Raw genomic sequence first — 15,342 nt, 5'->3', positions numbered from 1 at the left:
GTGTTACATATAACAAATACAGAACACTATAACATTTATAGCCTTATTTATATAGTAGCTCGTCCCCAGATGGGCTTATACAAGTTTAAAAACGATAAAACAACATGAAAGATAAAATATCATACTATACAAAATCCTAAAAACAACTTAAAATGTACCAGAATAAAATTAATGAGCCATCTTAAAATCATCACAGTTTATTTTTAACGTTGGCTATAAATCTGGACTTTTTTGAGAAACTCCTTCAGTTTGAATTTAAAAATGTTTCAGTCTGGAATCAGTTTCAAGTCTTCAGGTAAGGAATTCCACATATTAATGCACAGAAAAAACTGTTTAACCAAAAGAGATTTTAGGAAAAGGCACACAGTTCTTACTGGATGCATCACAAGTAACAGAACCTCCAGATTTAAGATGAACTACTCAGCACCAGTGGAGCCAGACCATTCAAACATTTGAAAATTAATGATACATTGCAATTCACCCTATATTGTGAATATTGAGTGAATCTCTGACTCTAAAGTGACAGGGATGGACTTTAGTTTTGTACTTTGTGCAGGCAGTCTATAACGTGGTTATTTTCTGTTTAATGTTCGCATCAAAATAAATGAAGTAACTGCTCCCCCAAAGATGAATTGTGTCACGGCAAATCCTTTACTTATTACCAGCACGCCATAGATCAGATGTGGTTACACTAACACAAAAACTGTGGTGTGGTAGTAGCTGGGAGTCATTCAGAAAACAGCTCTAAAGCATCTTAAAGGCTCTCACAAGAAATCACACAAGATTAAAACATGATTTATAAAGTTTGACTAAAACAGCTATAACTCTGTCTCCTTTTTTGTACAAAATTTATCTTACAAAGTGCTAGGAATTTATTAGTTATGAAATCCTAAAAGAAACAAAGCGTTCAGGTCAAAGCCAACTCTCTTTTAAAGCCTCAGTCGACACAGATTCAGAGTCTTCTATTCTCCTTGGTAAGTTCGCTCAGATGTGCTCTCCAACATTTCCTCACAGTAGCTGATTTCCCCTAAAACTCGTCTCATTCAAACAAAGCTCCACCCCCTGTGACAGGAGCAGACATTTCAAATACTTTCAGACTTTTTATTTCATAACTGATGTGTATTTATTTCTCTTGGAACACATAAGCTCAGGCTTTCATAACACACACACAATCTCTCTCTCTCTCACACACACACACAGTCTGATGGACTACGTGGCAATCTGCACATACACTGCATTTTCTTCAAGCAAAAGGAGGAGGAGGAGCACTTTATCATGACACAGCCCAGAAAACTTTACATCGTTTTTCTTTCTCACTCCCAGTGTCTCCACTGAGATTAAAGCAGCGATACAATAACAAGACAAAAAGTGATATCTTTTCAAGTAAAACCTGTTAAATGTGTGAGCCTATTTGGATCACTTCAGGGCAGTAAAGTGATGACCTCACCATTCAGTTCTTTATGCTTTAGGAGAACTCTGAAGGGGAAAACACACCTACATGTTGTCCAGTTTAGTTAAGTTCACCAGCAAGGACCACGCCACAAAGATATGAGATTAAAGGTTTATTGCAGGAGGAGAATGAGGGGATGAATGATCTAGAAATGAGGACTGGTCATCTGAGGAGAAAGCCAGAAGGCGTGAGAGGCATGCAGTCTTCAAGGAACCAGAAACAAAGAGGATCACAAAGGATGGATGATGATTATGAGACGAAGGGAATGAAAGGGGAAGAGGATGATGGGATGAGGGAGGATGGGGTGAAAGGGTTGAGGGTAAGGGAGGGTGAAGTATGGGTGTGTTGGAAAAAGGCTGCTTGGGAAATTAGGGGTGTGGTTTGGGGCGTGGCCCAAGTTCACATTATAACTTCATAAATCATCAGCAGCAGTTTGTTTGCATCCAGCAGACACACAAACACTGAAGATGCGGAGCAGAGGACAGAACAAAACTAAACAGACTCAAACAAACAGGAACCAGGAGCGAACAGATGATACTGAAGGAGAGCAGCTGGGCTGATCAGATGACGTGCAGGTGTGAGGGAGGAGCTGAAGGTGAGGACGACAGGGAGAAAAACAGAAATAAAACTAATGAAACGCAAGAAAAGAAGCACAAAGAAGACATGACTCAGAAAACAGCAAAAAGGAAAAAAAAAGGAAAAACTCCCAAAATAAACAAACCTCAGAATCATGGTTCCCCTGTTAAGTGTCCCATGTACCATGGATATTTTTTATAAAACATTTGTTAACAAATAATATCTTACCTGTTGTAGAGAGCTCCTTGAACCTGTATTTTCTGATATATTTTGTTGTTTTTGCCTCATTAGTGCTGCCCATTAAACAGCAGCTTTAGGACTTCCTTTGTGTAAAAGTTGTGATTAAATTAAACAAACTCAACAGAAGAGCGTTCAGGATGCACAGGAGGAGAGGATGAACCATGAGAACAACCATTCTGGAGTCAGGAGATTCAGAAGAATCAGGAAAACCAGTTTTAGAGTTTCTTTGGAAACAAGCTTGTTTTATTGCGAAAGAACAGAGACAGGCAGGGATTAATAAACCAAAAATAAACAAGGTTCTGGAACATTAAAGTGTTTTCATGTGTTTGACCCACCGTTTGGATCTCATTAGAAATGAAACAAAGTGCCACCCTGTCTCTGCACGTCTTGAAAACTCACTGTGGACCATGAGCTTTATTCCTGTTTAAGTATAAGTACACACGCTCTGAGCTGCGTGCTATAACATGTACTGCAAAAACACATTCCTCATCAGCTCGTGTTGTGACAGAAGAATAATACGTTCTTCTTTTCCTCCAATACTTCTAATAGCCAGTCCAGTGGTTCCTGTGATATTTTGCCAACACACAAATAGGATTGATGCCAACAAAGTTCTAAAACAAAAACCTCATGGTATGAAAAAGTATCTTTACTTGTTTCTGTCCTCACTTTCCAAGTTTCTACCCTTTCTGCTGGTTGCTGTGGCTAAAAAAAAACAACAAATGTCGTCAAACAAAATGTTGCATTTCTACAGGTGAGGAACAACAAGCTAAAAAACTTCAGCTCTGTGTCTACGGCTGTGATGTTGTGTGATGATACAAACATGAAGAGATGCTCCCTTTAGGCCAACACGTTTGGTTCAACAGACTGCAGGTACAAATATGAGCCGAAACATCATCAAACCAGCTGTTCATCTGCTTTTTATTACCCCATGGAAAGAAACGTTTTTTAAATTTAACTCATGAAGTAGTGGAAAATATAAAAATGTGGTGATCGCAAAATTGGCCTAGTTCCTCTAGATTTAAAAGTATTTTTGTTAAATGTATTCAAGGGTGCTGCATTGCAACTGTGTGTGTGTGTTTGTGTGTCTTCACCTCTGTTTACTCTGAACTCACCTCTGTCTTTTTCCCAACACATGCTGCCCATTTGGTCTGGAAAACTCTGCAGTCAGGTCTGAGTCTGAACGTATCGGATGGTTTAACTTCCGCTCATCATATATTGACACAGAGGAGGACAAACAAGGTGATAATATATTTTATTTATACTTTTTGTTTGAAGAGAAACAGTCATTGTTTAAGTCACCAGTTTAGATACTGGGAGATTTTTGTTCTTTTTGATCAAACCTCGTAATAAAACACAATTTATTTATAAAAAAAAGGGCAGGTTTAAGCCAGGTAATCTTTTAATTTGAAGTAAATTGAGTTTTTTTCCCCAAATTGGTAATAAACCAATAAATCAAGGCAATTTTAATGCATTTTTTCAAAAGTCTGCAGTATGTTTTATACACTGTATTAAGTTTAAGTTAGAACATTGGCGCCATCTATTGGAGATTCATCATAACATGATTTTACAGATTGCTACATTCTAAATAAAATATGGGAAAATGTTTAATGAAGATTACAATTTTGGGATCGTAACCTTAAATAACATTGTAAAATAATATTATTTATGTTTAAGTATTAAATAACTGGCTGTGTAAATTCATGCTGGTCAAAAACAAGGAAATACTTTTCGACAGCTGTTAGGGAAAAAAGGGACTGTAAGAATAAAATGTCTATGATTGGGATAAAAAAAAATAGCAAAAGAGTATTTATTTATATGAAATGATTTCCACCTTTAGTCATTTAGTTCTTGATGCAAATAAAGCTCAAACAGCATTTATTTTTCTTTATTTTTATTTCAAAAAGTGAATAAGTTTAATTTTTTGTTGAACTTAAAATGACAAAATCTTAGAAATGGTCACTAAAAGTAATGTTAAACTTCTTTATTGGATGCAAAATAAGACTGTGACAAGTGATGTTTTAAAAAGCAAACAAAGCACAACTTCTGATTCTTACTCTTCATTTGATCAATGCTTAAAATATTCACTTTAAAACTGGTAAATTATTTATTCAAAGGCAGAAAGTTTTTAAAGTTTAAAGGACTGCGCGCTGTAACAGATCAGACTTGTTTCATTCCGCTAAAGCAAAAAAAGAAATCTTACAGTAAAAACGAGAAGATACACATGGATCATGCTTTTGTCTGTTCTGTTGGCTAAAATAAAAAAAATATTCCTGACTGTTTTAACGTGCAGACACAGACAGGTCCCTGGTGCTTTACGAGGCGGTGGGTCTGTCTCTCCAGGCGGTCAGGCTCATCTGAGGGATACTGGAGCACTGAACCATCGGGTTTGTGGCTGAGACGACTCTGAAAGCGTCTCGGGGAATCGTCGTGATGCCGGTGTTGTCACAGATGATTCTGGACAACGTGGCAGAGGAAAGAGCAGCCCGCTGGTTGGGGGTAAAAACACCCGGGTTCTGGTACCACAATCTGAAATGTTCAGAAAAAAAGAAAGAAATGCCTCACATTCGAGTCCTGAACAAGTCATAAAGGTTACGTTCTAAGTTTATGCAGTGTTACGTGTTAAAAATAAGAATTTAATTGAGTAAAACAAGTAAAAGGTACTGACCGGTCACCCTGGCGGACCCTCTGGAACTGGGTGGCGATGAGGCAGGCTAACAGAGGCCCCACACGGCCGCCGCCTACAAACGGCTCTGCGACTCCTCCGAGCCACACGTCGATGTTGTCAGGCGTCCCATAGAGCTGCAGCAGCCTGCTGGCCAGGTTGTTGTTGTTCAGAACCCGACCCAGCTCAGCCTGGTTACGAGGCTGGGACAGACCGCAGAACTTGCGCCACTCGTTGTAGCCTGGAGGAGTCAACAGGTGAGGTCAAACATGCATAAGAAGGTAAAGTTAGAGAAAGAAGCGTGGAAACGAGGGAGGTGAGTACCAGGCAGGCCGTGATCACGACTGCGCTGCATGTTGAGGGAGGCCAGGTCCAGAGCCAGATGCTGGACGAACTGGAACAACCTGTCCCTTATAGCGTCGACCATCATGTGATCCTGGGTGTTCAGCTTAGCGGGACGGCCGACCAGGCCGCGCAACACAGGGTCAATTCCACCTGGATCAAGACAAGAAACCGTGAGGACATTTCAAGACAGGATTCCAGTCGGTCTCGGCGCAGCTCACCCTCAAAGATGATCCTCCAGGGGGTGAAGAAGGCCTTAAACAGGGGCACGCTCGGGAAGCGACTGTGCTCTCTGTAGTTCTCGTCCAGTCGGGATAAAACCGGCTGGATTGCCAAGTGAGCAAAGCGGTACGCCGCCGTGGCGAAGACGTTGGCGATGCTGGGGTCCACGTCGGGGTTGTAGCCAGGGTACGGGCCGAGCTGCCGGCGCATTGCTTCGTCGCCGACAATGTGCGGCAGGTAGTCCCTGAACACGAATACCTGAGAGACAAACACAGGTCAGAGGAGTGAACGAAGCAGGCTTTTATAGAGAGGACAAACTCAGACGTCTCTACCTGTGTGTACGCTCCCATGATCTTGCGGGCCTCCTGGTAGAGGGTCTCACTGTCCCACTGGGGGTTTATTCTCTTCAGGCCCCGAGCCAGACGGTTGTGCTCACGTACAAACAGGGTGTGAATGGAAGTCAGGGCGATGTTCTCAGCCACACGCACATCACCTGTTCAGAAAGAGAAGCAACTTAGATTTCTACGTTTTGACCAAACCAGGTAAAGGAGACATAACCATAAAGGACTAACCGGCTATGAAACAGGGCACCTCTCTGGCGTTTGTGTCGTTCGTGACTCTTCTGCGCGTTGCACACATTTGCACCTGCAGAGGGTGGAAGGGCAGCAGCTCTCGGCCGTTGTCTCTGAACTCGGTGTTAACGGCGAGCAGGCCGCCGTTGCTGGTGAGGTTACGGAGATTCAGCGCGAGCTGCGCCTCGGAGCCGTACACCTGCCCCAGATCCAGGAAGGCCGTCAGGGCGTTGATCTGCTCTCTCCTGTTGGGATCCCCGCCAAAGTTGTAGGCGGAGTACCCCGTTCCACAAGCAGGGGCGGATCTAAAGGCAGGGATGCAGCTGTCAGGGCGGGAGGGCAGGCGGGGGTCGCCAGGGGGGATCTGCGTGTGGGTTCAGAAAGGCAAGGAGGGTGAGACAAGGAGGACAGGGTGAAAACAACACGTCGCGGGTCGGGTTTTTTAAAACCAACCGGGATGGGGATGCACGGCTCGGTGCGCTCGCAGCTCTCGTCGCAGTTCACCCCGTTGCTGAAAGAGCGGATGCTGGGCGAGAAGGGCGTGAAGGTGAGGTCGTGGTCGTTCCACTGGCCGAACAGGGTCACCATGTGAGTGAAGTCTCTGTCGCTGACCACGTCAGCGTCTGCCGTCCTCAAAATGTTGTTGGACACCTGCCGCACCTAAGACCGCAGGAGAACGGTTCAGTGTCAGGTCTGAATAAAGACTTGGACGAAGCAACCAGGATCGAGGATTTGAGTGCGATACCAGCGGGAGGACGAAGTTGTTGAATCGTCGGTTTCTGTCCCATCCTTTTGGTAGGGAGATGTTGTCGTCGTACTCGGCGGGCCGCCAGCGGGTGAAGGGGGTGTTGGAGGCTCCGAGGCGAGGATTTTTCCTGAAAGCAAATGTGAGAAGTCTTCGTTTGGGCGCTGCTTGAGAAATCCCCTCTTACACATCTTGTGTGGTTTATGGCCTAAGATGTTCAGGTGCATTTCACAAGCACTTGTTTTGAAAGAAAGTTCAGTTAATCAAGTGTAAAAGGGAACTGCTTTGTGGAAATAAGCTACAATTTTGTTTGTACTTATTTGACTTAAAAGGTCTTTTGAAGATTTTCCTGACAATGAGGTCAAAAAGCATGAACAAAAAAAGTTTTGCAAATGACTTGGAAAAATAGAAACCAAGACCATTTTTTAAATTATAAGAAACTCCTTGGAAGTAAATTACAGAAAGGAGGGAACTATACCATGTATCATTAAAAATACAGAAAAAACATCTAAATTAAGAAAACAATATTAGAAACTCACAGGTTGTTGCAGACACTGGTGGCCGTTCGATACTTGTTGATGTCTGGTGTGGTGCCACAGTTTGGAGCTCTGATTCGAGCCTCACACCCGGTTATCTGTGCGAGTTTCACCAGGTCTTGCGCAGAGAGCAAATCTAAAAGGATTCATGCATTAGTCTCATGTTCTGTAGTTACATGCAGCTCTGGAACAGCAGACTTTATTGTCTGACCTGTGGCGTTCAGAGAGCGTTTGTGCACACGGTGCACCTTGTCGTGGACCAGACGGAGGGTTTGTGCCATGTAGTCTGCAGAGCGGACAGCTGAGCGGGTGTCACCGCGGGGCTGCTTCAGGAGGCGGAGAGCATCGTGCGGTTGGACCACATCCTTACGAACCCGTCTGAGACTCCTGAAGGACAAGCAGTGTTGTATAAAGTACCACAAAGTGATACTTAAGTAAAAGTACAAGTATCTTACCAAAAAATTACTTTCATAGAAGTTAAAGTCTTCTTTAGGAATATTACTTGAGTAAAAGTTTTAAAGCATCTGATATTTTTTGTACTTAAGTATTAAAAGTTTATTTAAAGTGAGCAGTTAGGTTTTCTGTGATGAGATTTATTAGGAGGTGACCTCCCCCCCAAAAAATGAAGAAATGATCATGTTGTGTTAAAATAATTAATTTGTTAAATTTAAGTTGCACTAGTCCAGCTGTTTCAGTTTATATGCAAATATCAAGGCTGCACAAAACTTTTCCCCAAAATGAAAATCTGAGGGCTGCGGCCAAATACAATAATATAATTCATGAAATACAAATACTTCATTTAAGTACAGTCCTTTTATTTTAATAATTACGTCCTGCTGGAGTGTGACATGATTTGTTTGTGTACAAACTAATACAGTATCAGAATTTTATATATTTTTACTTGTCATTCAACCACAATTAAATTCACTCTATAGGACGCACAATTTATATGGATAGTATTTATTTTTTACAATAAGGAGCTGGAATAAAAACGAGCAAAAATGAAATCAAAGTAACGACTTTCTACTGCTTGCCTTTTTTAAAATGTAAGGAGTAGAAAGTGCAGATAATTGTGTAAAAATGTAAGAAGTAGAAGTAAAAAGTAGGCTGAAAAATCAAGTAAAGATACTCAAAAATTATACTTAAGTACAGTAACAAAATATTTGTACTTTACAACTCTGAGGACAAGAAGTGGAAAAAGAAAATCTGAACCATTTTTAGAAACAGTGCTACTTTTCTCTCAAACCTTGAATGAACGTTATGACAAAAGGTTTTTTAAAGCATAAAAAACACTGATCTGCATGAATATAAATATACAGGACTGATTTATTGAACTTACTCTTCTCTGGAGTATTTGTACGCATCGTCCACTATTTTCTTTGCCTCCTCGAAGCATTGGTGAAGAAAAGGACTGCCAAGAGTTTCACCTTCAAAACAGGAGTCGCAGTCTTAAAATTTAGACAAAAATAAAACAAAAAATGTGCACAAAGAAGCCATCAGGATGGATTTACCAGAAGGTTTGGAGTGAGTGGGCACCAGGCTGAAGCCCAGCACGAGGAGGACTGAGAAAAGCATCTCTGAAACAAAGTCAGAAAGAATTCAGAAACCATCGTCTCAGTGCAAATTAAAACATCAAGCTGTTACCTGTCCCACTGAAGAGTTCTGTGATGCTCTCTGGGCTCTGGATGTGGTGATGCTGGGGTTCGACATTGCTGCTCTTCTTTTATTCAGAGGCTGGAGGGAAAGCCTCGCCCCGTCAGTTTAGCAACTGAGGCTGCAATCAGCAAACTGTTGTTTATTCTTCCTGGTCAGTGAGACACAGGAAATGCTCTTATTTCTGATCAGTTACTTTTTCTGATCAGTTGACTGATAGAAGTAATGATCTCAGTTGGTGTTTTTATTGTTGGGCAAGAGGTGAGGTACTCCCTAGGCTGGTCGCAAGTCTATCACAGGACCACATAAAGACAAGAGAGATGCAATCATTCACACTGTAGGGACAATTTAACATTATCAGTCAACCTAAGACGCAGGTTATTGAGAGAAAATCCATACATGTAGGAAAACATGCAAGCTCCACACAGAACAGCTGCAGAGTTTTGAACCAGTGACCTCCTTTTTATCATCAGCCACTGCTCCAATGTGCAAACCAATTGAAGTTTAATCAAACTATAACGTTTTAACTTACGTAGCTGGTCTCAAACTTTGTTTTAAATTAGACTTTTAAATATTTTCACGCTCTAAGATTTAAGAGATTGTGAGCAGTTAGTATCTTACCTGTTACAGATGGCTCATTGGGTGACCTCAGTTTGAAGATAAAGAGTTTAGTTCTGTGTGGATTGACGAGCTAATGGCTAGTCCAAGTAGAAATGGACCAATGTGAGCTGCTGTCATATTAAGATGACTCTAATCTCAGAAAAGTTATGCAGTAACAGTTTGTGCAAACTGTTTTGAGATTCTTATTTTCTTATTTGGTTGGTTGTTTTTGGGATTCTGTATAAAAATATGCATCTCACAGAAAAACACTAATCTATCTCTGAGTTCAAATTGAAGACAAACAATTCAAGTCAAAACAACCACAGTTAACCATACACTAATAAAACCTAGAAATTTTATTTATATAAATATTAAATAAGTGGAAGGATCTACCAGTGTGTGACAGGACTCTTTTATCAGATGTGTATTGGGGGACTCAGTTTGCCAGCTTATAGTCAAATAAGGTAATTTTCTGTAGTATTTCAGTGTTTTGCAACATTTACTGAAGAGATGTATGTGTTTAAATCCCTCTTCAAGGAAGGAAAACAAACAAAAAAAGTGGAAGTCTGTTAGTTAACGCTAAGGTTTTGTAAGAAATCATATTTCACCACTGGGGTGGTTTGAGAAAAGTTCTCATTTTGTCGGAAACCCAAGTGTGAACTTCTGCTTTACCAGTCAGTCAGGTGCTCCAGGTACAACCTTACATCGATAAAAACCAACAGAAACTAAAGAACAGAAACTTTTATGAATGCATTAGTGAACACAGACTGGTGACAAATTTTTTGTTTCTCGCAGCAAACAACTTGAGGGTTTTACAGGTTTGAGCAGGTGAGCAGAAACAAGGGTTCTGTTGGCACTGCAAAACTTTGAAAACAAAAAAACGAAAGCAAAGTTTATGAATCTTTACAGTGAAATAGACTTTAAAATCCTCCAGGATTTGATCTAGTTTGTTTCTGAGCCGCCTTTGATCAAACGTTACCAAACTTGTAATTGTTTAAAACTTTATTGGTAACATTTCTGTTTCATTGTCAACTTAAATCATCTTACCAAAGAGTTTGCTTCCTAAAAATACTCTCATCTAAAGCCAGACATATTAAGACAGAGACAAAAAAGAAGTGAAACTATCTTCTATGAACACATGTCCTGTTATGAAACAGAACCAAAATATAGAAACTAAACATAAAAAAACAGCTAAACTGTAATTTAACCTTTAAATAAATGTCTTCCTGAGGTTTTGACATTTTTGTTCAGTTTTTTTAAACAATGCAGCTTCAGTTTATTCAGGTTGAGATTTTTGGTTTCTGTAGTTTTTCTCAAACTATCTTCCTTCCAAACTTTTACAAGTTTGGCCAGTTTCTAATTTTTCTTGATGTCATGGATTAAGATGTCATTATGTTTTATCAGTCTGTCTTTATAATTGTCTTTACTATGACATTCATTTTTGCTGAGACCCTCATAGTCTGAATTCCCTAAAAATTATTAGTTTGTAACACTTTATTATTTTATTATTTTTTTAAAGCACATGACAGGATCTGCAGACTACCAAAAGAAAGCTGCAGGTGGCGGCACAAACATCCCAATCTGTCAGTAAACACACTTAGAAATGTAAAAAAAAAAAAAAAATCCTGTGACCAGGTTGATTTTTCTTAAAAATGAGGAACTGAACTGTACAGGTCAATGAGCAAACAGAAACTATGAGCTGCATGTGAGCAGAGCTTATAGGAGTAAAGTTGTATTTATTCAAAACAAGACTTTACAACTCACATTAAAAGTTATTAAAAGCCTTGAATTCCTTGAAATAATGCTTATTGCTCATCACCTTCAAGGTTAAAGTTTTACATAATCTTTTTAGTCTCTCTTTAATGTAATGTTATGTATATTTTTTTGCGGTGTGCTACTTCCAAACAAAACTTTTATGGTTTAGAATCAGCAGTTTTGAATCAGAACATGTCTTTGGTGGTGGGAGATAATAAAAAAGTAAAGTTAATTTGGATCTGTGGGGGAGACAAATGTCAAAATCTAAAATCACAGCTCGTGTAAAACATTTATATTTCACAAGATAGAAAAGAATTTAACTAAATGATGGTTCAACAAACACACACGTCACTAAAAAGATGCTTTATTAATCCTTTAAGCCTATATTTTCTCCTTCATTTCTCTTGTAGGCCCTGTACCGGGCCCATCGGGCTCAACAGGTTCTGATGTCAGACTTCTGTTGAAATGCATTGGTTTTCTTATAAACTAGGGTTAAACGTCAAACCCTTTATGTGCTCTGTCGGTCTATTTATTTACAGGATCAGGGGGAAATGCAAATAGTTCCTCCTGTTTCACATCAGGAGGAACTGAAATTTATTCTATCTCGGCCATGTTGAAGACATTTTTCACAGTGGCATCAGTTTTTTTTTAAATCTGGTAGGTGGGGGCGCAGCGAGCAGGTGGACCACGTATATAAACTGCTCCTACAGTTCTCATAGACACGAGAAGAAAAACATTTCAACACAGAGTCTGAAGACGTCCGAGGATGGCCACGCTCATATTAACACTGCTTCTCTCCGTAGGTCTCCAGGGCTACGGTAGGACATAAAAATACTTAAAATCATAAAAAAATCAAATGCAATTAACTTTTTTTAAAATAGTTTTTAATGAAAAACCTCTATTTCTGCAGCTCTGACTGCAAATCATGAAGTTTCTCCTGACACCATAGAAGTAAGTGACTTTTCTTATATCTCTAAAGAATATATTGCTTTTGAAAAATGAGAAACATAAAACTATTTACAAGGAATTTAATATTTGCTTTTATACAATGCATGTATTTGTGTTATAAGACTTTTCTTCCCTCTGCTTCCTTTCATTTAGTTTAAAAATTGTGCTTTTTATTGTACATAGATTTTTCTTTGTTTTAATGAATTAATAAAATAAAATGAAAAGAAAAAATTAGAAGTACATAAAGTTAAAAGCATCTTTTCTATAAGCATGAAGGACCAAACTGTAAAATTCAACAGTAAGGTTTTCATTTTTAGAGGCATAGTAAAGACACAGTGTCCACATTAGAGATAAATAACAGATGTGTGAAAACTAAATCAAACATTTTTGTTCAAAACAAATGAAATTTTAGGAAATGTCCTTACTTCCACTAATTGTATGACTTTTTTTAAAACTATTTTGTTTTGTATGAAGTGAAACTGATGTGAAAATAAGATTCTATTTGATAAAACAGGATTACAGGTGGCATTAAATATATTCGTTTTCAAAACGTGTATTTTATTTTCAATATTCAGAATGGGGATGTCTGCAAGGACTGCACCCAAATATTTGAAGGTATAGAAGACCTGCTTTCCAACTCAGACCTACAGGTGAGTCAATTTCAGCTGTGTTACAGAAAAATCTGGATTATATTTTAGGAACCCAAATTCCTTGTCAAGTAACCAGATTAAACATCTTCCTAAAACGGCAAATGGTAAATGGCTTGAACTTATATAGCACCTTATCAAGTCCACATAGACTCCAAAGCGCTTCACACTTCAGACATCCACAGTGTCACTGATGGTGGCTAACTACATTAGCCACAGCTGCCCTGGGGCACACTGACAGAGGCCTACTTGTTTTTACTCTCGTACTTTCACTTGTTACGCCAGCCTTCCCCACAAGCCTGTTCCTGGTTTAATTTAGTCACAGCTGCAGCCACTCTCCCCATCAACCCCAGTCCATATAGTCCTTCTGTTTATCTTCACTCATTCTTGTGAATGGGTGCTCTGAGCTGTAATTTCATTGTGCTTTGTACAATGCCAATAAAGCTTTATCTTATCCTACTCATCAGTCGACCTTTGTTAGCTTTCATTTCATGTCTGGTCTTCTTTCTGAATACCTGTGTCATGTTTTCAGTTTGTTTTTTCCAAGTTTTGCTGCCACGACAGCTTTTAGTTTTGTTAAAATAAAATTTCGTTTTCTTTAGTTTTCTCCTCGAGTCACTGAGTCTGCATCTTTGAGCCCAACCACCTCTGCTCGCCATGACAGGCTTTTAGCAACGTTAAAATTCAGACGGATAAAAATACAGATCCAGATAAAATTGAAAATGACATGTTTTAAAGACATAAACAAATCATAAAAATCAAATTAAAACAAATTACAGTACCACGGAAAGACTGGTAGTTATTAAACTGGTCATCTTTTAGAAACTGCATCAGTTATAATCTAAAATCATGCTGGTCAGAAATCATTTTCAGATCTGCAGGTAGGGAATAATACTGTTTGCAATGTTAAAAAGTCTAATTATTCTGATCACGGTGGAGTGCGGTGCGAACGCATGCCCGAGTGTATTCTGATAAATGTATCATCTACACATTCAGAGGTCGGAGCTGAACATGGTGTGCTGCTGCTGCTAGCATCTGTGGCTGAAAAGTTCTGATTAAATAAAAAAAAGTGGAAGTTACTTGACTCTGTTATCAGCAGAAGCACATTTTTCTAATTCATTCAGGCAGAACTGTATCAAACTAAATGTGGTTTGAAACAGAAACAGACAGAAAGGTTCCTGTTCTGAACTTCCTGTTTATCTGTCCAATAAAAGATGAAATGAAATGTTCTTTGTCATATTGGTTTCTAAACTCATCTTGAAGATCCTCTCTTTTTGCTGATGCTTTTAATCTTGTTCTGCTTTCATGTTTTGTTTTAATCCAGTTGTGTGAACTGATTGGGCAACTTTAGTCCTCTTGAAGTTAAAAACTGAGAAAATATTTAGGTTTTCTAAACAGTCGACACGTGAAACAAAACAAGCTTTATAGTTTTTAAAGCACTATTCCAGTTCCTCAGATGGCAGCAAAACTTTAACCTTTCACATCAATCAATACAGGACGATTTGTCAAAAGGAAACATAAAATGAGACAAAGATAATCGTTATAAACTCAAATTATCAAGAGTTATTTTAGTAATGTTGAAATTTTATTATAAAAATAAAAAAAATAAACCAACTTTTAAACTGAACCACATTAAAATATATCATCAATTACTTATCCACCTCCAAGAGTTATTTCCTAGTATAAAGTTCAGCCTCACCACCTTTATAGGGTGTCATTTAGATGTGTCTGTGTACAACAATTTGAAAAGCTCAGAAAGTGATATTTTCTTTGTTTTAATAGATAATGAATAAGTCAAGCATTATTGCATTCATCCTTAAATCAAGAGTTTATTGTCCCTTTATTCCAGAAAAAGATCATGGCAGGGATTGACAGCCTGTGTGCTCATCTGCCCGAGCCGGCTGCTAAACTCTGCAAAGAAGAGGTGGACAAGATGCTCCCTCTGGCCATCACCTTTGTCACAGGAATGGCGGTAAGCTGGGCGGCAGGATTCAGCCGAGGGGGAACACTTAAAGTGCCTGCGTTGTCATTTTTTTGTAATACATTTTAATGCATTTTTAGGAAGAGGACATTGATAAAATATTGCAAAAAAATTTTTCATGTCGCTGAGATGAACAGTTGTTGAGATATTTGCCTGTGAAGTAACAGGAAGTGATGTCAAAGGGAAATGTCTGCATGTGAACAGTGTTGCTAAATAATGACAAACTGTAGAGAAGGATCTGATGTTTCTTAAGATTATTTTGAGTCTCTATCAGAGAGAAGAAGAGTCAGAGTTCAGATAATATTGTTTCAATAACCAAAGACCAGAGATTTGTCTTTGTTAAAGAGTAACTTACCCCAAAATTAACTTTTTTTAGCTGATAAACTGTCTAGAATGTGTCTAAAATGTTATAT

General features: G+C 39.0%; 2 protein-coding genes across 2 annotated transcripts in view; one reads left to right on the top strand and one right to left on the bottom strand.

Moving 5' to 3' along the window:
- Positions 1-4,232: 4,232 nt before the first annotated feature.
- On the bottom strand, positions 4,233-9,288 carry mpx (myeloid-specific peroxidase; the record flags this gene model as incomplete). Its single annotated transcript, XM_014003805.1, is given in 13 exon segments — positions 4,233-4,792; positions 4,932-5,169; positions 5,253-5,423; positions 5,492-5,750; positions 5,825-5,985; positions 6,065-6,428; positions 6,518-6,724; positions 6,810-6,939; positions 7,349-7,481; positions 7,557-7,732; positions 8,685-8,772; positions 8,857-8,922; positions 8,990-9,288. Coding segments are annotated over 12 exon segments (2,205 nt in total). The 3' UTR covers positions 4,233-4,578.
- Positions 9,289-11,244: 1,956 nt separating this feature from the next.
- sftpba (surfactant protein Ba) overlaps positions 11,245-15,342 on the top strand; it is a 6,250-nt gene continuing 2,152 nt past the window's right edge. The window contains exons 1-4 of the mRNA XM_014003808.1: positions 11,245-12,171; positions 12,264-12,304; positions 12,877-12,951; positions 14,798-14,920. Of these exons, the coding sequence (XP_013859262.1) occupies positions 12,120-12,171; positions 12,264-12,304; positions 12,877-12,951; positions 14,798-14,920 (291 nt within the window). The 5' untranslated portion in view covers positions 11,245-12,119. The remainder of the gene's footprint in view (positions 12,172-12,263; positions 12,305-12,876; positions 12,952-14,797; positions 14,921-15,342) is intronic.

This window comes from Austrofundulus limnaeus, unplaced genomic scaffold (assembly GCF_001266775.1).
Source record: "Austrofundulus limnaeus strain Quisiro unplaced genomic scaffold, Austrofundulus_limnaeus-1.0 Scaffold20, whole genome shotgun sequence".
In the NCBI taxonomy this organism is placed as follows: Eukaryota; Metazoa; Chordata; class Actinopteri; order Cyprinodontiformes; family Rivulidae; genus Austrofundulus; species Austrofundulus limnaeus.
Note: the sequence above shows the minus strand (reverse complement) of the source record. Positions and strands in the feature narration are given on the sequence as shown.